Source organism: Notothenia rossii (genome assembly GCF_949606895.1).
Source record: "Notothenia rossii genome assembly, chromosome: 2".
In the NCBI taxonomy this organism is placed as follows: domain Eukaryota; kingdom Metazoa; phylum Chordata; class Actinopteri; order Perciformes; family Nototheniidae; genus Notothenia; species Notothenia rossii.
In genome coordinates, this window is record NC_136904.1 from 36,774,972 (window position 1) to 36,801,559 (window position 26,588).

The following is a 26,588-nucleotide window of genomic DNA, read 5'->3' on the forward strand; positions in this document are numbered from 1 at the left end:
GTGCTGAGGGAGAGGTTAAAAAGAGTAGTGAGAGGAGGAGCAATAAAATCTGCAGCTATCTTTAAAAAGAAAGGTTCTACGTTGTCCGGGCCAGCCGGTTTCTTAGGATCTAACTTGGTTAAGGCTTCATGAACCACATTAACAGTAAAAGGAGTAAAACTGAAAGGGTTTTCCAGACCACATTGTTCAGAGTCACGGATTGGGGTGTTCACAGCAGCAGAGTTAGTCACAGAATCAAACAGAGAGCCACAGGACACAAAATGCCCATTAAAGCAATTTAACATGGTGGCCCTGTCCGATATAGAGCCAGATGCTGTGGTAATGCACGGAGGTAGCTCATTACGAAACTCACCGGTGGATATAGATTTTATGGCTTTCCAAAATTTCCTAGGATTATTTAGGTTTTCTGTGGTAACTGACAAATAGTACTTAGACTTAGCACTTTTGATGTGCAATGTGAAGCTATTTCTTAGCTGCCTAAAACGCAGCCATTCTACCTCTGAGCCTGATTTCCTAGCCTCTGCCCAGGCCTTGTTTCTCTCATGCAGGAGACTGGACAGTTCAGCAGAGAACCAAGGATTGTCTCGTCCCTTTACTCTAAATGTACGCAGGGGTGCATGTCTATAAATGATCTCTATAAAACCAAGATAAAAATAAGACCATGCAGTTTCTACATCAGCACACGATTTTTCCCCAATCAAACCCAAACAGATCATGAACAAAAGCCTGCTCCACAAAATGTTTTGTCAACAATCTGAGTAACATTTAAAGAGATACAAAGGTTTTTAAAATCCTCTGATACTGCAGTTAACCAGTCCCAGTTAAAATCACCAAGTAGCACTATTTCCTTGTAGTCTAGCTGCGATAAAAGATTTGCTAGCGAAGACAAGGAGTCCTTGACAGCTGAGGGGGGTCTGTAACAGCTCACCACCATGACCTGTTGATCCTTTGCCACTTCTATATTTAAGGCAACAAATTTGAATTGCTTACTGATAGATTTGGAAACTAATGTGGATACACTGAACTTATTCTTAACATAAATGGCAACGCCACTGAAGAAACACACTCCTCAATGTCAGTTTCGGTAATTTATTGACAAGGATGACGACACCCTGAAACAGAGTAATGCAGCAAGATAAGCTGACAAAGTATTACATCCATGCAATTTAATCAACAAAAATATATACCACGAAACAGGGTATAGTAGTATAATAGTATAATATATATATAATATATATATAGTAGTGATGGGACGAGCAACACTGGTGCGTCAGCACTGTGCCGAGAGCCCAAGAGTGAAACCCCGTATTGGTGCGTGTATTGCTTTAAGAACTAATCACGTGACCGATACAGGAAGTGTATCGGTTGAATTTGTTGCGCCAAAGTGTGTTTATAAGGTATCAAACTGCATCAACATGTCGTGGGTTTGTTGGATGGAGTTTTGCTGTTGCGTTATAATGGATCGTTCAAGGAAGTTTTCCCCAGTGTGGAATAATTTTGATCTTCTGACGCCAAACAAGGTAAATCTTTTTCTCCTTTGAGCACTGTTTACTGTTAGTTTTTCCATTATATACCATATGTTTTTTGGGTGGCGCATTGCATTCACTTTGTCGTCACAACGTCACCTGTGATACATATGATAGTCAGTGAAATAGCCTTACAGTTGCTTTATTCATATTATCTTGTTATTACGAGATCCTGATAGATACCCTATGTCATTGTCATTTTTCTTTGACAAGTGAATGCAGTGCGCCACCTTAGTTTTTACTCTGTTCTGGTAAGTGGTTTGAATAGTTTTCTGATAAATAAAAATGTTATGTCATTGTAGGTGAAGTGTCGGCTCTGTTCTACGGAGCTATCTTACATCAATAAGAGCACTTCATCAATGCTGAGGCATTATAGAGCTCGGCATGGTGGCGATGAAGAATCAGCAGATACCCGTGAGAATACCCCAGGTATGTTGACATGTTCTCCTTATTAACTTTACAGCCCTGGTGGTCTAGTGGGTAAGATTCAGAGCTCACTCCCCAGTGACCTCGGTTCAATTCCCGATCAGGGAAGTTTTCCTCTATTGCATTTCTCTGCTAGATTAACATTGTTTGTAAAAAATAATAATACAGACCTTAAATAAGCTTTTAACGAAATATTTCCTTTTGGCTTGCAGTTCCTAAGCAAGCAGTGGATGAGGCAGTGGTCAACATGATCATCAAAGACTGTCAGCCACTCAGCTTGGTTGAAAATGAGGGATTCAGGGAGCTCTTGAAGCTCATCATACCCTCGTATGTTCTACCAAGCAGGAAGGTATGTTTAAGAAAGGTTATTATTATGTTTTTGTACTATATAACTATATTTTGGTATAAGAATATTTGTATGGTTATTTTCAGACCATCAAGGATTTGGTGAGCCAGAGGTATGAGAAGGAAAAGGAGAAAACAAAAAAGGACCTCCAGAGCGCCGTTGCTGTTAGTTTAACAGCTGATATGTGGACATCCATGAATATGGAGGCATATCTAGCGGTTACTTGCCACTATGTGGACAAAGAAAGCCATGAACTCCATACGTCAGTCTTGGGAGTGCAGCATTTTCCTGAAAAACACACTGCTGAAAACATGGCCACAGTTAAAAAGAGCCTCATGGAGGAGTGGGGCATAGCTGCAAAGGTCAGGTGTCTTGTCACTGATGCAGCAGCAAACATGATTTCATGTGCTCGGATGCTGCAAATACGCCATACCATTTGTATAGCCCATACCATGAATTTAATGGTGAGGAAATCATGTGATCAGGTCGAAACACTTACAGAAATACGCAACAAAACACGACAAATAGTGACGTACTTTCGATCGAGCACTACTGCCAAAGAGAAGCTCACTCAAATACAGCAGCAGCTGGGAACACCGGTCCATAAATTAATCAATGAGTTGCCAACAAGATGGAACAGCACCTACCACATGTTTGAAAGAATGGCTGAGCAGAAGGAGGCAGTCTGGGTGTCACTGGCCTCATTAAAAGGGACATCACTCCACTGACTACGGAAGACTGTGAAACCATTGAAGAGATGCTCAGGGTGCTTGCTCCTTTTGACCAAGCAACAACTGAACTGTCTGAGGAAAAAAGAGTCTCTGGGTCAAAGGTTATTCCCATGCTGAAAATGGTCCACGTTGAGCTTCACCGTCAAGCGTCAACGGTGAGAAAAACAGCTGCTAAACAGCTTGCAGAAAATCTGAGAAAGCGGCTAACAGAATGCATCTCTAGCATGGAATCACTCAGTGTGATGACACTGGCAACACTTTTGGATCCTAGGTTCAAAACAATTGGATTCGTCAGCTCACTGAAGGCAACTGAAGCTGTCAAAAGACTGAAGTTGGAGTGTGCTGACCAAATGAGGAGCCAAGAGCCTGACCCAGCAGAAGAAGGGCCTAGCTCTTCACATGGATCAGAACCCAGTTCAGGTATGAAAACACATTTCTTTCTGTTTATTTGTATATTTCTGTGGCACTTTGTCATGTGATAATATACTTGTGATTATTATTATTATATTTTTTTTAGGGCACAATCTCTGGGAAACATTTGACATGGAGGTTGAGGACAACACGAGGACCTCCAATGCCACAGCTGATTCGATACTAGAAGTCCAACGCTACCTGGCAGAAAGCAACTTACCCAGAAAACAAGACCCATTGCAATATTGGAAGAGCAACAAAAGAGCGTATCCACACCTTCATGAACTTGCACTGAAATGTCTCTGCTCACCATGTTCATCTGTGCCGTGTGAGAGAGTATTTTCTAAGGCGGGGGAACTGGTATCAAAGAGGAGAAATCGCCTTGGAGCAAAGACACTACAAAAGCTGTTGCTCCTCAATAAAAATGCATAAACAAATCACTTCTTTTCTCAAGTATTTTATTTCATATGATTGAACAGTTAAGTTAACAAAATTGTGTACATAAGTCACAAATTGTAACTCTGAATTGTAACTCAAATTTGCTAAATTTTACATACCAACTCAGTTTAGCATTTACACAAACAAGGAATTTCTTTACCTGCAATGATTTTCTAACAACTGCAGGGGGCACTATTGGGTGACCGGCGCAGTATCAATACAGTGCCGACACAGTTTGTATAGTGTGTCAATACACTCCTTGAGGTATCATTATCCCATCACTAATATATAGTATAATATATAGTATAATATAATAGTGGAAACAGTCTTACATGAATGAGTGGACGAACGTCTCAACTCGAGGCGGAGTGAATGAACAGTGTTTGAACTAAAATGGCCGCTCGGCACTACCGGGTCAGAGCACGGCATAACCGGGCAGCGACAGCAGTGACACTGCCCTCTAGTGGCCGGCGATAAACTCTTCAGCCACCGCCTTTATTAGGCCGGTCGGAACGATACACATTATAACCATTTAAGGCAATGGTTAGCTAGCTATTTTAACGAATATAAGGAGCTTTTTCTACAACCAGGTGGAAGAGAGCTCTCTCCTGACAGACTGAGAGGCTCAGATAACCTCAGCTCAGTGAGGTAAAGGCATACCTTTATATGATCATTATAGTTATAAAAAATAAGAGAATAAATGAAAAACAGGTATAAAATACTATATGACAGTAAAAAAAAAGTTGGAGAATACAGTTTAAAAGGGGAGTGATTTGTAAAATATCCATAAAGAAAAAGAAAATCTGGTTACAGTTCTGTTTCATATGGATGTTGAGAGATCTCTTCATTTTGCTCTCAAAGTGCACCAGATTGATGCTTTTAACTTCAACATTTTAAAAAGAAAATCTTGGGGGGAACATGCCCCCGGACCCCCATAGAGGAGGTTAGGTCCATCCCCGATTTAAATCATGTTCACATGGATAGGATACTAAATACATTTGCACACATCTTGTGTCCATATCTTTCTGTTTTGGTGGTCATACCACAATGTGCGCATGCATTGTTGAGGCAGAATCTCTGCTTCGCGCCGTTCCTCTATGAGTTTGTTTTAAAAGAAGGAAAATTCAAAGGAGCCAGGATAAGGGTTAAACAATAATCTGCTTTAATGGCAAAAACATACAATACATCACCCAATCACCTATTCACCTAATCACGAAGCACTCTGCAGAGTACTCCGGGCTCAGGTTCTACCACCGTGTGAGACACGTCTCAGGAACGGCAAGTCAAAAACAAGAGCGCCGATCTTCAAAATGATCACAACATTTATACACAGGTGGGGAGGAGTTTTATCGCTTGCTCTTCCCTAGCTGTTTGTTATTGGCGAGTTCACTTCTGAGCTAGCTAGCCAGTGAGTTGGTAGTGTTCCATTGGTCGGTTTCACTTCAGGGCGGGACCCCAGGTAGTAAGTCTGCAGTTGTTGATTCCATCCCGTGCTTCACAGTGTGTGTGTGTGTGTGTGTGTGTGTGTGTGTGTGTGTGTGTCCCTCTGCCCTTAGGCAGATCCCCCAATCAATGATTTGGAGTCATGACAGAGGACTCTTCGACAGGACACATACTCATTCCCCCAAAACATCTTCAACACACAGACACATCCTATCATGTATCTTATCACACAACAGTCACCGAATCAGTCAACCAACATAAGTTAATTGTTCTTGTGGCTTAATGGCTTCCCTGAACTTCCCTTCACCCCAAAGTCAGCTTACTAGGAATGAATACATTTTATTGATAAGCTCAAAAGGACGTTTATCTCGTTTACTGCTGGGTGACCCAAGTCTCAAGGCCTGCAGGATGTGTAGGAGATAAATCATTAATTCTACAAGACTTTAACTGCCTTATATCTGAAAATGTATCTGGGAATTCCCCTGTTAATTGCAAGGACTATTGATAATTAACAGAGAGACCCTAGGGGCCTCTTCTTGGTATCTGCTAGGCATAAGTCACTCAATGCAGAAATCACAAGTTTAACACACATTCTATATAAGGTGACATTAAAATGAATATACCAGATTGAACTTTCCTGCCATAACACGTTACTTTAATCCTTCAAATAATTCAAATAATACTTCAGCATGCGCGAGTCATGGTAAGATATCTGGATTAAGAGGTTGCTTTTTCTTTGCACAGCATGAAAGAAAGGCGAAATGAATGGGCTATGATTTTAGTTTTTTTAAGCAGAGGTTGAATTCAATCATTTGTACGGCCCTCGGAGGATGTTGTAAAAATTGAAATGGCACTTGAGAGGAAAAAGGTTCCCCACCCCTGTCCTAGAGTAAGGTACACTGTTCTGTATGAATGGGTGTGAATCGGTGAATGACATGTAGTACTTTGAGGGGTCGTAAAGACTGGATAAAGCGCTATATAAGTACAGTCCATTTACCATGTGAACCTGTCCATGGCATCAATCTCACTGCTTCTGAAGAGAGGCAAAGACCCTACTCTTTCTGGTAACTATAGACCCCATCTCCCTTTTAAACGTGTAATACCATCCATAATTCTGCTAGACCAAATAGGCTTTGGGAGATACTGTTTTTTTAACACCAGGAGCTTACTTAATGTATTTTTCTCTCCCTCATTTAGCATTCCCGAAGTCATTAGAGGTTTCTCAATACTCTAATTTCCCCTCCTCGAATCCTATCCTCGACTCCTATCCTCAACTCCTATCCTCGAGACTTAGTCCCGCCCACAGGAGATGCGAGCGGAGGACTGAGGAGGGGAACCGAGGAGAGAGGAGGGGAAGCAGCAGGCGGTTAGAGAAATGAGAACTCCTCTCCTCTGAGCGGTCATTTTAAAGAGACGTCCATTAATGATGACAGGAGGCACAGCAGCACTCTGTCTGATGGACAGATGTGTTCATGATGACTTATATATTTACTTTGATTCATTGACAGTGCGGTATAATGAGACAATAACAGGCTTCAGATGTGGACACACACACACACACATATATTGTATATTATATATACAATTTCCGAATCAAACAAGTATGAGAGCACTCTCATAATAACGTAACACAATCAGACACTGGATATATCCCCCCCCAAAAAAAGTTGTATTTACAAGTATTAAAAGTAAGCCCGAAAAGCTCCGCCGGAGGTGTGAGTTGAAGGCCTCCTGAACTTGGGCCTCCTCCAGACGTTCCCAGTTCACCCGAACTACACGTTTGGGCTTACCAGGTCTATCCAGAGGCTTCCCCCGCCACTCGACCCAACTCACCACCAGATGGTGATCAGTTGAAAACTCCGCCCCTCTCTTTACCCGAGTGTCCAAAACATACGGCCTCAGGTCCGATGATACGATAACGAAATCAATCATGGACCTTCTGCCTAGGGTGCTCTGGTACCACGTACACTTATGAGCATCCTTATGTTCGAACATGATGTTTGTTATGGCCAATCCATGACTAGCACAGAAGTCCAGTAACAAACAACCACTCCGGTTCAGATCAGGGGGGCCGTTCCTCCCAATCACTCCCCTCCAAGTGTCTCCATCATTGCCCACATGTGCGTTGAAGTCTCCCAGCAAGATTAAAGACTCCCCTTCAGGAGCCCCATACAGGACTCTTTCCAGGGTCTCCAAGAAGGCCGTATACTCTGAACTGCTGTTGGGTGCATAAGCACACACAAAAGTCAGAGTTTTCCCCCCCATAACCCGCAGGCGTAGGGAGGCGACCCTCTCGTCCACTGGGGTAGACTCCTACAACGAAGCACCCAACCGGGGACTTGTGAGTATCCCCACACCCGCCCGGAGCCTCACACCTTGAGCAACTCCGGAGAAGAATAGAGTCCAACCCCTATCCAGAAGTAAGGTTCCAGAGCCGACGCTGTGCGTAGAGGTGAGCCCAACCAGACCCAACTGGTAACGCTCCACCTCCCGCACAAGCTCCGACTCCTTCCCCCCCAGAGAGGTGACATTCCACGTCCCCAAAGCCAGCTTCTGTCGCCCGGGTCTGGTCCGTCGAGACCCTCTGCCTTCACTGCCACCCTTCTGGCAGCGCACCCGACCCCATCGCTGTTTCCCGTAGGTGGTGGGCCCGCGGGACGGAGAAGCGGAGGTGTTGCCCACGTCGCCTTTTCGGGCTGTGCCCGGCCGGGCTCCGTGGCAAGCCCGGCCACCAGACGCTCACCGACGAGTCCTCCTTCTGGGCCTGGCTCCAGAAGGGGACCCCGGGCTTCCTCCGGGCCGGGTACCCTCACTTCGTGTGTCGTCTTTCATGAGGTCTTGTGAACCAATCTTAGTCTGGCCCCTTGCCTGACACCAATTTGCCATGGGAGACCCTACCAGGAACACAAGGTTCCAGAAAACACAGCCCCCAGGTTAATCAGGGCACACAAACCTCTCTACCACGGTAAGGTGCTGGTTCTTCAGAGAGGTGGAGCTTTTCGGGCATTCCTGTGGAGGTTGGGGACATTGAACCAGAGAGGTCGGTGTTCAAAGCCTCTATTGCCGAAGCCGCGGCGGGGAGCTGTGGTCTCAAGGTCCTAGGTGCCTCAAGGGGCGGTAACCCTCGAACCTCCTGGTGGACACCGGTGGTCAGGGAAGCCGTCCGACTGAAGAAGGAGGCCTTCAGGGATTTGTTATCCCGGGGGACTCCCGAGGTAGTTGCAAGGTACCGACAGGCCCGAAGGGCAGCAGCCTCAGCCGTGGCCGAGGCAAAGCAGCGGGTATGGAAGAAGTTCGGAGAAGACATGGAAAAGGACTTTCGGGCGGCACCAAAGTTGTTCTGGAAAACTGTCCGACACCTCAGGAGGGGGAAGCAGGGAACCATCCAAGCTGTGTACAGTAAGGATGGGACGTTGTTGACCTCAACTGATGGAGTGTTAGAGCGTTGGAAGGAGCACTTTGAGGAACTCCTGAACCCGACAACTCCGCCCTCTATGTTAGAGGCAGAGCTGGAGTATGACGGGGGATCGACACCAATCTCCCGGGGGGAGGTCACTGAGGTCGTCAAACAACTTCACAGTGGCAGAAGCCCCGGGGGTGGATGAGATCCCCCCGTTGCGTGGAAGTCGGAAACAGTACCGAAGGAGTGGCAGACCGGGGTGGTGGTTCCCCTTTTAAAAAGGGGGATCAGAGGGTGTGTGCCAATTACAGAGGCATCACACTACTCAGCCTCCCCGGGAAAGTTTACTCTAAGGTACTCGAAAGGAGGGTCAGGCCGATTGTCGAACCTCAGATTGAGGAGGAACAATGCGGATTCCGTCCTGGTCGTGGAACGACGGATCAGCTTTTTACTCTCGCAAGGATCCTGGAGGGGGCCTGGGAGTACGCTTATCCAGTCTACATGTGTTTTTTAGACTTGGAGAAGGCGTATGACCGGGTTCCCAGGGAGTCACTGTGGGAGGTGCTGCGGGAGTATGGGGTGAGGGGGTCTCTACTCAGGGCCATCCAATCTCTGTACTCCCAAAGCGAGAGCTGTGTCCGGGTCCTCGGCAGTAAGTCGGACCCATTTCAGGTGAGGGTTGGCCTCCGCCAGGGCTGCGCTTTGTCACCAATCCTGTTTGTAATATACATGGATCGGATTTTGAGGCGTAGTCGTGGGGGAGGGGGTCTGCAGTTCGGTGGACTAAGGATTGCACCACTGCTTTTTGCAGATGATGTGGTTCTGATGGCTTCATCGGTCTGCGGCCTTCAGCACTCACTGGATCGGTTCGCAACCGAGTGTGAAGCGGCTGGGATGAGGATCAGCACCTCCAAATCTGAGGCCATGGTTCTCAGCAGGAAACCGATGGACTGTCCACTCCAAGTAGGGAATGAGTCCTTACCCCAAGTGAAGGAGTTCAAGTATCTCGGGGTCTTGTTCTCGAGTGAGGGAACAATGGAGCGTGAGATGGGTCGGAGAATCGGAGCAGCGGGAGCGGTACTGCAGTCGCTTTACCGCACCGTTGTGACGTTGTGATGTACATGTTGTTGAAATGCATCCTCTGTTGGCGGCAGATTTTCCAAGGCTGCATCTGTTATTGATGCAATTATGAACCTCAGCTCATCCAAGTTTGTACACATCAGTCCAATTTCCTTTTTCCATATAGCCTCGGAAAATCTGCCACCACCCGAGGATGCATTTCAACAACATGTAAAGAGCAATGTTTCAGACAGCGATATGGTGTCACAGCCCGAACCCAAACCCTTGTTATGGAGTCCTATTGGCAGGGGGTGGATTGTCAGGGATGGGGCCATTCAACCAGTGCTATTTACAAAAACCCCAGCACCTACAGAAGTGAGAGACATTACTCACTTGTATTGCAAAGATGCAAAGTGTGGAGAGAGTGGAAAGTGCCAGAGCCTCTCTGTTGGCCTTCCCTGTACGGAGTTCTGCAGCTGCTGTGCAGAATGTCAAAATGTGTCCCCTAACGTTTCTGAGGAACCTGACATTTAACATTATATTCTTGTATCTATATACTTGACCTCTCACAGAAGTATTTGATGATTTGTATACGGTACTTTGAATTAAGGTTCCAGTTTCAATACAACCCAGCGTTTCCCCTACCATTGTCTTAGCGGGGCGCTGCGCCCTGCCAACGGAGCCCCGCGCCCTGCCTGAAATTCAAGGTGTTTTTTTTTTTTTTTTAAAAAGACAAAATATTTAGCACCAAATTGCAACTGAAGTAATCTATCTGCGGTCACTTTTCACACGAACATTTGTTCTTTTATTCAATAAACTAAATGCCTATGTTATTTATCCAATGTATGTGCATGTTTCAGTGTCCACTGCTTTGCCTATTTACATTCTGCCTCCGCTCTGTTTCTGAAGGGCGGGGCTCCGCTCCCCCCCCCCACACACACACACACGAATGCACACACTCACAATCAGAGACAAGAGCGGAGGAAAGGAGGAGAATAACAAAGTGTAAAAAAGTCAAACAAATCTGCATTATTGCCCCGAGCTCTGCTGTCTGCCCGTTTGTGTGTCCCCCCCCCCCCCCAGTTTCAAATTTGTTTATTATTAATTTTTAACCGCAAGCCGTTATCGTCACGGGAGAAGGACACACACGCGAATGCGACACCGAAAGTAGCGTGCGCATTCTAAAAATAGCTCACAGATAGTGAGCAGGTACCGCGGTTTTGAACTAAGGTATTGAATTTGACAGAAAACAACAATGAAATGCCAGCAGAAGAATAGTCTAATGAGTTGGGTGAAAAAAAAGAGAATAGATGGTTTATTCATTAAATTAGCTCAGGATAATTGGATGTTCTCACCTGTTGATGTGAGGCTAATGCAGGATTTGCTATCTTGATGCTCCCGGCATTTAGCGGCAGTGACTCAACAAATTGCCTCTTAAAATGTATCGTCAGCAATGTATGACAAGCAGACTGCTTTTTTAATGTTAGACTCACAGAAATAGCTCAATATGATCATAACACGATTGCTTTCATATCAGAGATCAGATGAGGTGGAGCTGCCTCCAGCAATAGAGGATGAGGCAGAGAGAAGCAGCAGCAGCACAGGGTTGCAGCAGGTAGGCCTATGTTATATGCTGTAGTCAGGTGATTTAAACGTATCAATGAAAGGAAGAAGTGTAGGCTACATGATAAGAAGGGAATACAGTTTGAATAAAAGTAATACAGTAGGCTAAAGTGTAACACTGTACTTTATTACTTTTGAATGTACAAATACTTTGTTACTGTACAATATCAATAACAATAATCCACAGCTCCCCTCTCTGCTCCAGAGGATAAAAACATTTAAAAATTCAAAACATTTTTTCTGGGTACCCGGGGGGGGGGGGTACCCGAGCAGCACCTTGCCAAGGCAGTAAACCTAGGGGAAACACTGCAACCTGTACTATTTATACCAATGTTTTAGAGGCTTGACATTTAGAACTAATACACTTTATTGTATTGAGTTACTCTTATTCTGACTATTTGATGATGTAGTTCAGCCACCTGGTATTTCCCTCTCCAAATATGATGACCATCAGAGTGAGCATTCTTAAGGGGAGACCCACAGCCACAGCACAGCACCCGAACCGCCAGGGGAGAGAGACGCACGAAGAGAGCTGAATATTCTGGCTGCTTAGAGAATAATTGCACACTGTAGTGCCGAGAGATAGGGAGTCGGAGGCGGTGCAATAAAGGTATGAAGCTGGCTTTAATGAGCAGCAGAAACGGACATGTTGTCGGGTCGCAGCCCGGGAAGACAAGAGAAAGAATCAAGGACGGCACACAATATATACCGTTAGCAAAGAATATGTCCGTGCGGAAACAATACCCCCAACCTGTAGTTCCATGTGTGAATTATGTGTCAGTGTGTTAATAAGTGATCACTAGACAAGCCCCCCCAGAATTCAACCATGGAGACAATCCTCGCGTCTGGGAGGAAGCACCACAGGGGCCGAGGAGGGCGGGGTTTGCAAGTGAGGGCCGTGCCATGGAACGGACCGTCGGAAGGGGGCCGCAGGAGAGGGTAGGGGCCCTAACGAGGGCGAGGGCATCCCCACCGGGGATGGGCCAGAATGGACCGTCGTAAGGGGGCCGCAGGATAGGGTCGTGGCTAACGAAGAAAACATCCGCTAGTCGGAGAAAGCTGGGTCGCTGAGCCGCGACGGGCGTGAATAACCAGGTGGTCCCCAGCAGGAAGGAGCTCCTTCACGCTTCAGCTCGCGCTGCCTGGCCGCAGGCGAAGGCACAGCGGCGGCGGCGGGCACGAAGTCCTCGGGAGGAAGAAGCCGTGTCCCCGGGGGGCAGGAGCAGCATCCCCGGGAGGAAGGAGCCGTGGACAGGGGAGAGGCCAGACGGGGTCAGACGGGGCGCTGTCCGAAGCCGCCGTCGAGGCGAACCGTGAGCCGCGGTAAGAGGAGAGGCCAGGCAGGGTCACGAAGCGTGCCACCCACGGGCCGATGAAGGCATGGGCGACGTCCGAAACTGCCGATGCGAGGGAAGAGGCCAGACAGGGTCCTGAAGCGCGCCACCCATGGGCCGATGAAGGCATGGGCGACGTCCGAAACCATAGAGTCGAGGCGAGACGGGGTCCAGAAGCGTGCCACCCACGGGTCGATGAAGACATGGGCGACGTCTGAAGCCGCCGTCGAGGTGCTGAAAAGACGAGAGGGTCCAAACGAGACCGACCAGACATGGCCGAACCTCCTCTCAGGCACCAGGGAAAAGCTCAAAAGGGTCGTGCTGTCCACGGTCTAAAAACAGGTAGGTGGAATAGCCAGAGGATCCACACGAGGTCGACCGGCTGGTTGAACCTCCTCTCTAGCACTGGAAAAAAAATCGGTTAACAGTCGGATGTCAACCGATGAATGTCGAAAGCCGTTAGCAGCTAGCTGGCAGCCATATAGCTGCTAGCCGTCGTTAGCTAGCTCAGCCTGGACATGCAGCCGCACGTCCCAAAGAAAAAGCCCCATGAGGCAGAAACGGGTTCTTCCCCACCTAGCAGGTCTTGCATCGTCTCCCTGTAGCCGGAAGGCTTGCAGTCTTTCAGTGCCGAGACGATGTGGGAGTGGCGAGCGACGTCCTCAGCCATTCCGTGGGGGGCGTACCGAGCCTCAGTCCATGTGCCAGTGGCAGCCACGGACGTCTCCAAAAAACCGAGTTTTTTTTGCCGTGTTCGGTACAGTCTCGGATACTTCGCGAGGCTATGTCGGGGTCACCAATGTAGTGCCGAGAGATAGGGAGTCGGGGGCGGTGCAATAAAGGTATGAAGCTGGCTTTAATGAGCAGCAGAAGCGGACATGTTGTCGGGTCGCAGCCTGGGAAGACAAGAGAAAGAATCAAGGACGGCACACAATATATACCGTTGGCAAAACATATGTCCATACGGAAACAATACCCCCAATCTGTAGTTCCATGTGTGAATTATGTGTCAGTGTGTGTTAATAAGTGATCACTACAACACCATGAATATAAAGACCTATCTACGACACCCGGCAACACTGTGTGGACGTGTTGAGCTTTGGATCCGTTGAAGAGGCCAAAGGGGAGTTGAAACGAAAATATCCATCCGTCGTTTTTACGGAAAAAAACTGGCAGCTGTGGTTGCCAGAATAATTATGTAAATTGTAAACAACTTTACAGAACAGCCTGTACATTTTAAAGTTTAAAACTGTTGTAATTTACATTTTAAATCTGTAATTTCAACAGCCCTTTTCTGCTGAATTAGCATGATCACGTTGCTATTAAACTGATTATTTCAGTAAGATTTACCTGCAGTTGTTGTTTATTGTACATTGAATCCCATTCAATTTCACAGAAAAATACCATACAATAACACTTTAACTGTAAAAGCATCAGTATAATGTTGTAATTTTACTTAATTTCACCGCAAATTGTAATCAAATGTTGTTTATAATTCTGTGTATTTTGCCGTAGTAGTGACGAGTTTTACAGTGAAAGCAACATCTAAATAATTCAATTTAAATTGTAACACCTAACCTCACTAGTCAAAATAGTTCTTAAGAAGCAACCTATATATCTGAAGAACAAAACACTAAATACAGTTTATAGAAATAATAAATGTATTAACTAGGGCTGTCAAGTTAACGCGTTAATAACGCGTTAACGCAAAAAGAAATTAACGCCATTAATTATTTTAACGCGATTAACGCATGTATATTTTTTGTCCTCGGCCGCCCCGTAGTTTCAGAGCGCATCAAGTTTAAAATACCATCAACAAGCTGATGCTGACAGCCCTGCTCCTGCCGTCCGCTAGCGGCAGACCACACTTCCACGCTCACTGGCAGGCAGTCACCGACTGGCCATCGGGAGGACCGGGAGGGTGTGTGTATGTGTGGCGCGAGAAAGAGACCTTACGTGTATTGTTGTTGCTAGCATCTGGTGCTTGCTAGCTGCGCTAACGGATATAAGGAGCTGTTTCAATGAAAACAGAGGAGCGACATTTCGCCACAACTGCGCCGAGCACTTCACTTTATGCTGGTAGCCAGACAGTGGGACATTGTGGCAAAAGTCAGCACACTCAGCACGGATAGTGCGCGCAACATGATTGCAGCGTCCAGGCAGCTCCCGTTCGAGCATATGCCTTGAGTTGCACATAGCTCCAACGATCCATCACACACACACACACACACACACACACACACACACACACACACACACACACACACACACACACACACACACACACACACACACACACACACACACACACACACACACACAGTGTGTTTCTCACATAGATCAGGTTCCCCTTAACAGTAACAAGTGTTTCTCACATATCCCCCACTATCGGTTAGTAGCCAGCAGGGCTCGTTGCAAAAGCCTGCAGGTTTTAATCTATCGGTTAATAAACTACAGAGTTCGCTAATTAAGCCGGCTGCCACTAATCTGTTGATTAGTAGACAGCAGGGCTCTCTGCAGAAGCCTGCCGGTTTTAACCTATCGGTTAAGAAACTGCAGAGCTCGCGGCATTCCTCTGTCCGAGATGCACCTCCTACACACGGTCATAATAAACCCATGAGTGCCGTTATAATGCCTCATGTGAACAGCACTGCACACACCTCCACTCATCACCTGAGCATGTACACGCCTCATGATGAGAGCCGGAGTGAAACGCAGTGCGTGGAGGCTCCCTCACAGCCCTTTTTCTCCAGGCCCACCTTGGGATGCCTCACGGGCAGCGGCGGCGAGGGCTCTGACGTGGCTCGTCACCATGACGACCACAGAACATCTTGAGCATGTGCGCCCACTCTCAGAGTGTTTCTCAGAGTGAGCGCGTGTGTCTGATGGACAGATAGATGAGCAGGCTGATCAAGCAGAGAGTACACCCTGCAGTTCTCCTCTCCCCCCCCCCCCCCCCCCCCCACAGTTCAATGGGATACAGGAAACACTCCTGTCATCCCAGGAACAGTGTCTTGCGCTCCATTCAGAGCTGCAGGAACTCCTGTTGAAAGAGGCTAATTCCAGGGTTCCTCAAAGGGAGGAAAATCAGGGTTTTTTAATCCCGTTATTTTTCCCATCCTCGATCTGTCAGTATTCCACATGCTGACGATCAAACAGGTGCTGGAATGTGTTCACCAGCACTTCCGGTCCTGTTAATTCTGTTCTGCCCCAGCGTCATTGGCTGCCATCTCATGGTCCGCCTCCGAAGACACTGATTGGAGTACGCCGGGCCCGACACACTCCAATCCCTGTGCTGCCCCAGCGCACACCTTCCGGAGATAACTACAAAGCCTGGGGACACCTACCGCTCTGCTGCGATCAGACATCTCACTAATTTTGCCCTTGTGTCGTGGACACGTTAGACTTTAAATAAAATAAATAAAATAGACTAATAGACTGTCTTTGACTCGTGTGATCCGTGTTTAGTGTTGTGTGTCGGTGTGATAATATATATACTTAGAGTAGCGTGTTGATATATGTGTTTAGAGTAGTGTGTTTAGTTTCCCTTGTTAGCTGCGTTTATCTGCACCCTTCTTCCATTTAGTGTTGATTGGAAGTGATCTCAGGTGTGTCAACTAGGCTAACTTTTAGAGTCTTCTTTCTGTTACTAGCCGTAGATTTGCGCCCTTTTGGCTTCTTTGTTTGGCTTAGGCTATTTTTGTTTTCATTTTGCTGTACACCTTCGTTGTTACTCATTAAACCCTATTATAATTATTGCCAATTCCATTCTGGTGTTTGTTGTTTTCGTCTACCCTAGAGGGGGACGTAACAGATGTGTCTACTTCCATGCAGAGGTGGGACCAAGTCATTGTTTTGCAAGTCCGAGTCAAGTCTCAAGTCTTTGCGCTCAAGTCCGAGTCAAGTCTCAAGTCTTTGCGCTCAAGTCCAAGTCAAGTCTCAAGTCAGGATGGGCAAGTTCAAGTCAAGTCCAAGTCCTAAACTTTGACAAAACGAGTCATAAACAAGTCATTATGTGCTTTTCACCAAATGTAATGACATCGATCAACAGAATAATACTTAATAATCCAACTGCTCTTTATTAGTCACATTAATAATTTAATAATCAATTTTCTCTCTGCTGGTAAAGTAACGTGTTTTTTTCTAATTTAAGAGGGATCAGTAAGGTAAGGCCACCGTGACGGTTTGATTCAGAAGGAGTTTAATGTATAAGATCCCTGATGTTGAGGTGACCAGAATGTTTATTTCCACTGTGTACAACATGTTATAAGGGACCCACAATCTATCTTTATGCAAGGGATAATGTGCAGCAAGGCAGTCTCTATGGGGAAAAGAACACCTGAATCTAGATCCCTCTGCAGTTGGTACTTTTAGTATATGTTGATGCTAATACTTTTGTACTTTTAGTTGTAACATTTTGAATGCAGGAGTTTTTATTGTAACCGAGTGTTACACTCTGGTATTTTTACTCAATCTAAACTTCTCCCACCTCTGACAATAAGTGCCAAAAAAAAAACCTGCTCTCAAGGTTATTTTCATTTTATAAATCCTGCACTCAGCTTTGCTTTCTCCAATATCATTGAAATGCAGCCAGATGCTGCTTATTTTTTCGGTTTTCTCTAATTTCTTGACTTTATCCGACGCGCTTGCATTTAAATCCGGCTCCTGTCGCTCTGTGCAGCTGTGCCCCCCACCCTTTTTTCACATAATGGTATGATCCTAGTGTGTCCTCGCATATGATTGGCCGCATGGTGGCCCAGCTAAATAAAGTCCCGCACCTGCCTGCAAGGATTCTCAGCAAGAGTAGAAGCGGCTGGAGATTCTGCTCTCCCCACACACACAGGAAATTGATGCGTTTCTCATTTCTGGGAATATCAGACCAGACAATCGTCTGCGATTCGGATATTCCCTGGCTCCTCACATTTTTTCAAAGTGTGTATAAGGCTGTAGCCACTACACAAAGGAGGGATGAGAGTGTGGTTTCATCTGGACGACCTGCTATTGCTAGCTCGCTCCAGGGAGGAAGTCGCTTTACAGACGCTACATCTCGTATCACATCTGTCAAAGCCTGGGTTTCATAATGAATTGGAAGAAGAGCTGTCCTCTTCCCTCTCAGACAATCATTTATCTGGGAGTGGGATTAAACTCAGCCAGCATGAGGGCGCGGCTCTCGCGGCAGCGAGTGGAGGAACTGACACCTCTCCTCCGGCATGTCACAACCCGCACAGCCCTCTCCGTGACGCAGCTGCTTGGCTTTGGCGTCAGCTGGTCACGTGGTGATCCCTCTGGGTGTCGTGCAACAGGGGGAGACTCCAGATGTGGTTCATTCGCTGCAGAAGCCTGCTGTTTTTAACCTATTGGTTTTTAAACCGCAGAGCTCGCGGTATTCCTCTGTCCCAGAATGCTGACGATCAAACAGGTGCTGGAATGTGTTCACCATGACGACTGGTTCACTTCCATAAACCTGAAGCATGCACATATACTTCCATGTACCCATCATCCCGAAACACAGGAAATCCCTGCGTTTCTCATTTCAGGGAATATCAGACCAGACAATCGTCTGCCGTTCAATCATATTCCCTGGCTCCTCGCACATTTTCAAGGTGTGTAGAGAAGGCTGGAGCCACTACACAGAGGAGGGATGAGAGTGTTGTTTTATCTGGACGACCTGCTATTGCGGGCTCGCTCCAGGGAGGAAGTTGCTTTACAGACGTTACATCTCATATCGCATCTGTCAAAGTCTGGGTTTTTTCATACATTGGAAGAAGATCTGTCCTCTTCCCTCCCAGACAATCATTTATCTGGGAGCGGAATTAAACTCAGCCAGCATGAGAGCGCGGCTCTCGCGGTTCTTACGGAAGAGAGTGGAGAAACAGACGGCGTGTCACATCCCGCAGCGTGGTGACAGCCCTCTCCGTGATACAGCTGCTAAGCATGACGTCAGCTGCTCACGTGGTGAACCCCCATGGGTCTCCCCCACAGGAGGAGACTCCAGAGGTGGTTCATTCTGCTGCACATCGACCCCGTGCGTCAGAGGTAAATATGCTGGAGCTGCTCTCCGTTTTGGGCAGTGTTCCAGCACTTCGCCCCGTTGCTGTACAATGAACATGTGTTGATTCGCACAGACAACAGGCCACGGTAGCCTACCTCAATCGCCAGGGAGGAGTACGATCTGCGCAGCTTCTGAACGCAGCCAGGCGGCTGCTGTTCTGGGCGCGCACACACGTTGCTCTCCATCAGAGCAATGTTTATTCCCGGCAAATTGAACAGAGGGGCTCGCAGAGCACAGGACCACCCCCCTCTGGGGGTAGACGCGTTTGCACATCGGCCGTGGGCCAGGGTGCTGTTATGCGTTTTTTCCCACCAGTTCCGCTGACCCCTCGGTTCCCGGACTGAGTGCGGGAGAAGCGGCTATCAGCGGTCCTGATAGCCCCGGAGCGCACAGAAGCATCCTGGTTTCCATGCCTATAGCGTACGCTGTCAGGCAGACCGTGGGAAGTTCCGTTGCGCGGGGACGCTCTCTCCCAGGCGGAGGGAGCGATCAGCAGCCGCCCAGCCGTTTTATGCGAGTAGTACGGAGACTCAGACCTGTGTCACGCACATTGGCGGGTCATGCGCACTGGCGCCTCAGTGGGATTTGGCTTTGGTGTTACGCGCACTAAGCAAAGCCCCATTTGAACTTTTAGATCAGGTTCCCCTTAAAATGTTATCACCCAAAGTAGTAGACTATTACTTTTGGCTCTATCAGCGAAAAGGGTGAGTGATTCGTCTGCTCTCTCTGTGGCTACGTCATGTCTCCGGATCCAAGGAGATGGCAGTTCAGCTGTTTTACGCCCTAACCCTATTTAGAGGCAATGGACGTCCACTCTCGGACGTCTCCCGAGAGTGGAGTGCCGTTACCCAAAGTGACAGAGCTAATTTTACCCAGGAAAAGGGTTTGAAACGTTGGGAAAAGTGGTGTAAATAGAGGCAGAATGAACCCGTAAACCCAGAGAGCAGGCTGGGCAGAAAATGTAAAAAAGCATCCGAAAATAGTCCCTCATACAGATGGTACAGGAGTGAGGTTGTTGAGGTTGACTCGAAGACACGTGTGTGACTCGAAGACACGTGTGTGAAAGTACAACATTTCACTTTTTTCTGGTGACTGCATCACAGTCTTGACCGGGGTCTTGAGAGGGGTCACACTACCGGAGGCTTCTGAGGACTGCATGAGAGGCTTGACCTGGGTCTTGAGAGGGGTATTGCTGCCGGAGGCTTCTGGTGACTGCATGACAGTCTTGACCGTAGTCTTGAGAGGGGTCTCACTACCGGAGGCTTCTGGGGACTGCATGAGAGTCTTGACCGGGGTCCTGAGAGGGGTATTGCTGCCGGAGGCTACTGTGTTTATGCTGGAGGTACTTGAGATTGCCAGGCCCTTAAATCGTATACATTCTCCCTCTTCCTCAAGCACAGCAGCAGTGGCACTCTGCTTCCTGGGTTTTAGCTCCTTTTTCAGCCTGGAGCGCAGGGTCTTCAACTCATCAATGAGGGCATCCTTCTGAGCCCTCAATGCCACATTTTTCCAGCATCACCTGCCTGCAGTCCTCTTCGTCACACTCGGTATGTGGGGAGAAGGGTGGAGGATGCACCGGATATTCCTCCTCATTGTCTATATCCAATGATGTAGCCATTCCAATGATGGGGTTAGTCTCTCAGAGGTAATGGAGCAACTGCAGGGCCACACTATGCTTCAACCTTGCCATTATATTGTGCCTTATCTCAGGAGAACTCAGGGTGGTCATGAGTTACATGACGGTCTAGTCCAGGGGTCGGCAACCCCTGGCATGCTGGCACGCGGCACCATAACCAGTGGTACACTAGGAATAAGTGGAATAAGTCTGCAAAATATTTAAATTGTATTTTTGGATCCTGACGGAGACCGCCGCCAGAGCGTCTCCTCGTTACCTGCAGAAGGAAGCCATGCATACAACGCAGCCCCGCTCTCTTTATCTCCAAGTGACTTTCTGTCGCTTTCCTCCGTGGTGCAGTGCTGATCGTTTCACCACGGAGGAAAGCACTTCACTAATTGCATCAACCATAAGGAGCTGTACAAATGCTGCAGTTTTTGCGTGGCTGCGATCTGCTCATCAGTTATCGAAATAATATGCTACAAAGGGGCGGACTGGCCATCTTGTGTGTTGAACTTTCCCGTCGGCTCCCAGACCGTAGTCGAGGAGGGCAGAAGCAACAAGCTTCAGGTTCAATAACCCACTTTAGCTTAAATGACTGGAGAGAGGCGAGCTCTTCTTGGGAGGCCGTTGCATTTATTTAGCTGTTCTTCTGTTTCACAAAACACATCACAGATCTGTTTTTCTGCTGCCTCGTTTCACTTCCAGAAACATACACACATTCCCTCACTGTCGCTCTACCATCCACACACACACATGCACAAGCCACACCCCTCTCTCTCTCTCTCTCTCTTAAAGGGACAGCGATCTCATCTCACTCTGCATGATCCTAATATCATAACATGTGTGCTTTGGAGAATCACAGAACGGACGATCGTCCTTATTATTATGCCATTTAAACCAATTATTTAAATGCGTTTGTTAAATTCGGCATCATGTAAGTTGTCTCTTCCCAGCATACGAACACCCTGTGATGGGACAGGGTTTAGTCCGAACATTTATTCTGCCACTGGCCATTTTCAGAATAATGCCTCTCTCCTCCAAGTTCCGCACTGCATGTTTGTGCTTAAGGTGCTTGTTCAACGCCAGATAGAACACCGGGCATTCGGACAACATCCTTACTAAAACAGAAAATGAATTTTATTTAAATGCTGTTCTGTTTCTCCGTTTGTATGCGTTAGCGTAACCGGTGATTGCAACAATGGGTCCGATGCTTCAATTCATGGTGCACGGACCAAGGGAGGACTTGGGTTACCACCCGGTTAAATGGTCCCACCTCCGCACCGCGGGGCTGGTGATGGCAACATTGGGTCCGATGCATCAATTCATGGTGCCCCGACCATGAGAGGGTTTGGGGGTGCCCCGGAACCAGGCAGTACCCCAGCAGGGAACACGTTTTATAGTCAAAGGAGGAAAGAGTGATAGAACCGGGGTAAAGCAAAGAAAGTGACTTGTGAGGCGGCCAGAGAGTCTGTCATCTCTCGGTCCTATCCTCCAGGCAATGCGGTTGCCAGAACTGGGTCACATTGACCAAAATGTAAAACAAATAAGTTTCAATTCATCGATAAAAAAGGGGTGAAAATGAAAAAAAGTATCCGAAAATAGTGCCTCATAATGCGGGTAGAGTCCCCTCAAACTCCCCTTACATTCCTCCAGAGATCAGTTCAAAAACTTAAAGTTTGGTAAGAACCAGGCTGGGGGGTCTCCAGGCAACAAATCTATCCGAGCCAGAGTGCATATGGAGCGGATACATTCTTCCATGATATGAGACAGCCGTTTTTTTTCTGAGTCCTCTCAAAAACCGGGTTTCCGATTTCGTGTTGATGGTAGTCTGAACAGGAAGGATTGTTTTTTTCAACGGAGAAGGGGAGGTTTGGTTTCCCCTCTCCGTTGCAAGTTGCGACGGAGAAGGGGAAAAGTGTCCGGCGCTTTGGACCGGAGTGATCCCATGTTAATTTGGTCCCAAAACCGGAGCATTCCCTCACCCGGTTTTTATGCCAAAGGTCATCACGAGCTCTTTTAGGTCAAAAGTGATCACCTTGGATGGCTTCTTTCCTCCCCCTCACAGGTTGGAGGAGGAAGCCACATCTTATCTCCTCGTGGTCCCACCGCCTGGTTGTGCATTACAGAGAGCGCTCATTCGGGCAGCCTCTGTCTGCTCAACGGCTGTCACACTGGCTGTGTGAGGCTTTTTTCAATTTTATTTGAGGGACGTCTCCCTTTCCTCTCTGACACACTCTGTGTGTCTTGTCAGAGTGAGTGACGTCAGGGATCCAGCTCTGCGCATCTCTCCTGCCTCTCGGCACGCGGAGAGCGGCCCTTTTTCCCTCTTATGAGAGGGATGTTTCCTTTTTTCCTCTGACACATTTTGTATGGAGTGTCTTGTCAGAGTGAGTGATGTCAAGGACCCAGCTGTGCGCTCTCCTGCCTGTCTGCCCTTGTTCCCCCCTTTTGTTTATCGCTGGACAAAGTGTGACCTTAGTCTCTACTTCTTCACAGCGGCAGGTTCGTATTGTTCCCAGCCTTCGTCCCCTCATGGAAAATATTAACGTTATGCTATATTCCAAGGACTGTGATGCGCCATTTGAATGGCGCAATAGGCATGGGTTATTATCTGAGCAGGTGTGTCTGTGCTTCTAGTACCGGGCGGACTCAGTGGGGCGCAGACTACATCTTGCTTCGCCCTTAACCCAATAGCGATAGCCTTAGAGGGCGAAGCCATATACGAAATAGAACTGAAGTTACCTACTGTAACTCCAGCTTCTATGAGTATAGGCGTTGCCCTCTAAGTTCTGGGCCCCACTGGCTCCACGAATAGCTGAAGAAAAGTTGTTTTGTGTGGGAGCAGATTGTCGGGCCTCCTTCCTATTTATACCCGAAGTGAGGCCGGGGGTGGGGCCCAACTTGCGGGTGGGCGTGGACTACAAGTGTGTCAGTGCTGCGTGGGTGAGCAGGGGATAACCCAATAGCGATAGCCTTAGAGGGCTACGCCTATACTCATAGAAGCTGGAGTTACAGTAGGTAACTTCAGTTATTTTCTTGGTCTGATTCAATTTTGAGTTTGCTCCCCACGGCGGGGGTGTTCTGGATCTCCCACATGCCTTCAGTGAAGCCTTTTGATCCAGACGCCGCTGCCAAACTTCAGCTCGTTCCCGACATACGGCACAACGTTCTCCGGAGGGATCGTTCTTATCTGATGCGTCCCGAAGAAGTAGACCAGGATTCTCTTATTTCTTCCACCGCCATCACATGGACACACCCTGGCAGGCCAGTTGGGGAATCCCTTCATCAGAGAGTAAAGGAGTCAAGAGGAAAGGCTCAGGGTTGGCAATGGGGAAATCCCGGCATGGAGTGGGTCAACAGCTCCCGTTTCGCCAATCATCCAGGTGCCAACCGCACACTCTCTCTTCTCCGGAGACATTTCTGGTGGCCAACAGTTGACAAAGACACTGAGGAGTTTGTGCTAGGAGCAAGGCCTACAGTACTGTAAGGATCTACAGTCTGCCCCCTTCTTTTCTCCTTCTGTTTTTTTTTAATGTCTGTTTTCCTGGCTGGGTGTAGCTGACCTAATTCCGATTCCCGCCAACTCACCTCCTCAGCTGCTGCTCATCTCTCTGATTACAACTACTCACCTACACCTGCATATATACCCGGTTTTCTTCATCCAGTATTCACCAGTTCGTCGTCTAAACACATTGGTAAATGTCTTGGTCTCTTAGCTTAGCTTAAACCTATCTCCAGTGTTCTTGTTTGACTTACCTTATGCTCTCTGTCCAGTATCCATCAACCTGCTCCTTTGCTTGCCGCGTCCAGCCACCCTCCCTCCAGCTGTGTTCCTCCGTGCTTCCCCGCTCTCCAGTTCCTGTCAGCTCACACTCACGTAGCCTAGATCCCTGACTTCAGACCTCCGCTCCAGTTCTGAAGACAATCTCCGGACTTGGACTAGTAGGATTATCAATCCCCTCTTCAGTTCAATCTCAAGTCTGTTTTTGGACATTAAACCCTTTTGGCTTCATAACTTCTGTCTCATCTCATCAGTGTTCAGTATTGTGGGTTCACTCCTGTAGCTCTCGGAGGGCTTAAGAAAACGGGTCTAAAAAGCTAAATAAAAATGATAAAGTGTCAGTATGCACAAGAGGTAGTCAATGCCAAAAAAAACGAGAATGAGACAAACACTAACAGAGACAGAGACAGAAGCTGTATTACTGTATTATATTGTCAGTAGTGAGGGCTGGTCTGTTGGCGGTAACTATGACACCTGCCGTCGAGAAAACCCTCTCGCTGGGGACTGAGGTGGCAGGTACAGCCAGGTAACTATGTGCCAACATGGCTACATTAGGATAAACAGACTCATTGGCCTTCCACCAAGCAAGAGGGTTTGAATCGATTTAAATGCACTCCTTTGCCATTTAGGCAGACACTTTGTCCTTCAACTGCTGCTTCAAATCAGGCTGCTTACTCTGGCCAGGTTTAAAGAGTGGGCTAAATAGATTTCTCCCATGGCTGACCTCATTGGAGGGGGGGGGGGGGTGCTGCCTCTGACTCTGCTGTCGCTGGTAATGAAGTGGCCTGTGATGTAGTTGCTGGACTGGCCTCTGTAGTCTCGCCCAGCCGTAAAAAATGACAAAAACAGGTAATAAGTGAGTTCAGTGACCATTGTTACAATAAAATGTTTAGTTAAGACATAAGATAAGGTATTTAAAATATGTGAAATACCTACATTTTCTGCTCTGCTCAGAACTTCATAGAGGAGATCTTCATAGATTCTCAGATGACAGGCACGGTCCAAGTGAGGAAGTGTTTTGAACCTCGGATCCAGAGCTGTGCACTTGTTTAGGAAATCCTGCAGCCAAGCGTCAGAGTATCTTTTTTGCAGATTTCCCCTGATGGCATGCTTGAGTTCCCTGACAGTGGGAGTGTCCTCATCATTTTGTTCCATAGATTTCAAGATCATGGTTTTAAGTGATAGGATCATAGAAACCGATGGTGCCGTTCCAGTGCTCAGTATTTTAGGCCCAATCCCAAACCACTCCCTCGACCCTACCCCTCCGTGACGGAGTGAAATCCGTCTGTAGCCACACTCGCATCTCAACGAGGCTCCCTCCTGTCAGATGGAGAAAGTAAATACAGCAGCAAGATTTGGGACGGCCTCCCCTCTCTCCGGCAGAAACAGGAAATGCTGTAACTGTATGTAACAACGGTTTCAAATCAGCATCTCTTTGACAAAAAATGTAAATTAATAACGCAAATAAAACTCCAAACATCTTTAACTGTGTTACTTTTTTGTAAAGCTCTTTTAGTTTTAAACCTGATGTTTATAAGCTTCTTAGTTTTTGCAACAGTCTGTAGATATACACAACTTTATAAATAAAATGCACACATTTACCTTTTTCTAGACTAAACACAGGTACGATCCTAAGTTAAAAACATATTGAGTTGTCATGAGGTTGTTAACATCGCTGTTTATCAGTGGATGTTTGCTGGAACTACTTGTAAACAGTGTGTTTCCTGACGGACACACACAGCGTGGCTCCGGTCAGGTAGAGAGCGGTCTCAAGTCAGCACCGCTGCAGACTCACTGTTTGAGGGTATGATAGCCCACTCCCCCTCCACACCGCTCCACACTCGTTGGTTTGGAACAGCCCTCAATATGGCGGAACCTCCACGTGAACGTGCAAACGGAGGGGTAGGGTGTAGGGGTAGGGTGTAGGGGGCGGTTTGGGAATGGGCCGTAGTGACTGTCTTCAATCACATTCTATGTGACTCTTACCTCCTGGTCAGTCAGATTGGCAATATCCTTGTTCTTCAGGGCACATATGGCGCTTTTCCGCTGCAGGGCCACGCTCGGCTTAGTACGGTATGGCTAGGCCTTGTTAGGCCTTGTTAGGCCAGGCTCACTTTATGCTGCGTTTCCATTACAGTTTAGGAACTGGTGTGGTATCTATAGTAACGCAGTGTAGGCGGAGCCGTGGAGTCATCTTCAATGCGAAACAAAAAACCAACATCGGTCGTTAGCTGTTAGCCCTCAGAGCTCACAGCTCCTCATATCTGTTCAGAAACTAGACACAAGTTAAACAAGTACAAACCAGACTGTCTGTGTCATGGCGAATACAGTCGCTGGTTTATTTATGTCTGTATAGGCCGTTGTTGTGAGTGTGGACGGTCGGAGCATATACTGCGTTAG

General features: G+C 47.4%; 1 protein-coding gene across 2 annotated transcripts; it reads left to right on the forward strand.

Annotated features, from left to right (window-relative positions):
* Positions 1–1,250: 1,250 nt before the first annotated feature.
* LOC307028513 (zinc finger BED domain-containing protein 4-like) lies at positions 1,251–3,880 on the forward strand. Of its 2 annotated transcripts, XR_013805003.1 has the most exons (5): positions 1,251–1,520; positions 1,829–1,955; positions 2,165–2,301; positions 2,385–3,449; positions 3,547–3,880. XR_013805003.1 is itself a non-coding variant. In XM_079663609.1 (4 exons), the coding sequence occupies exons 1-4, from the start codon at positions 1,416–1,418 to the stop codon at positions 3,024–3,026; spliced, it is 1,011 nt and encodes a 336-aa protein (XP_079519735.1). In that variant the 5' UTR covers positions 1,251–1,415; the 3' UTR covers positions 3,027–3,880. The 2 variants fall into 2 exon arrangements, 1 of the variants encoding a protein (XP_079519735.1); XM_079663609.1 differs by having other exon boundaries at positions 2,385–3,880.
* Positions 3,881–26,588: the final 22,708 nt, after the last annotated feature.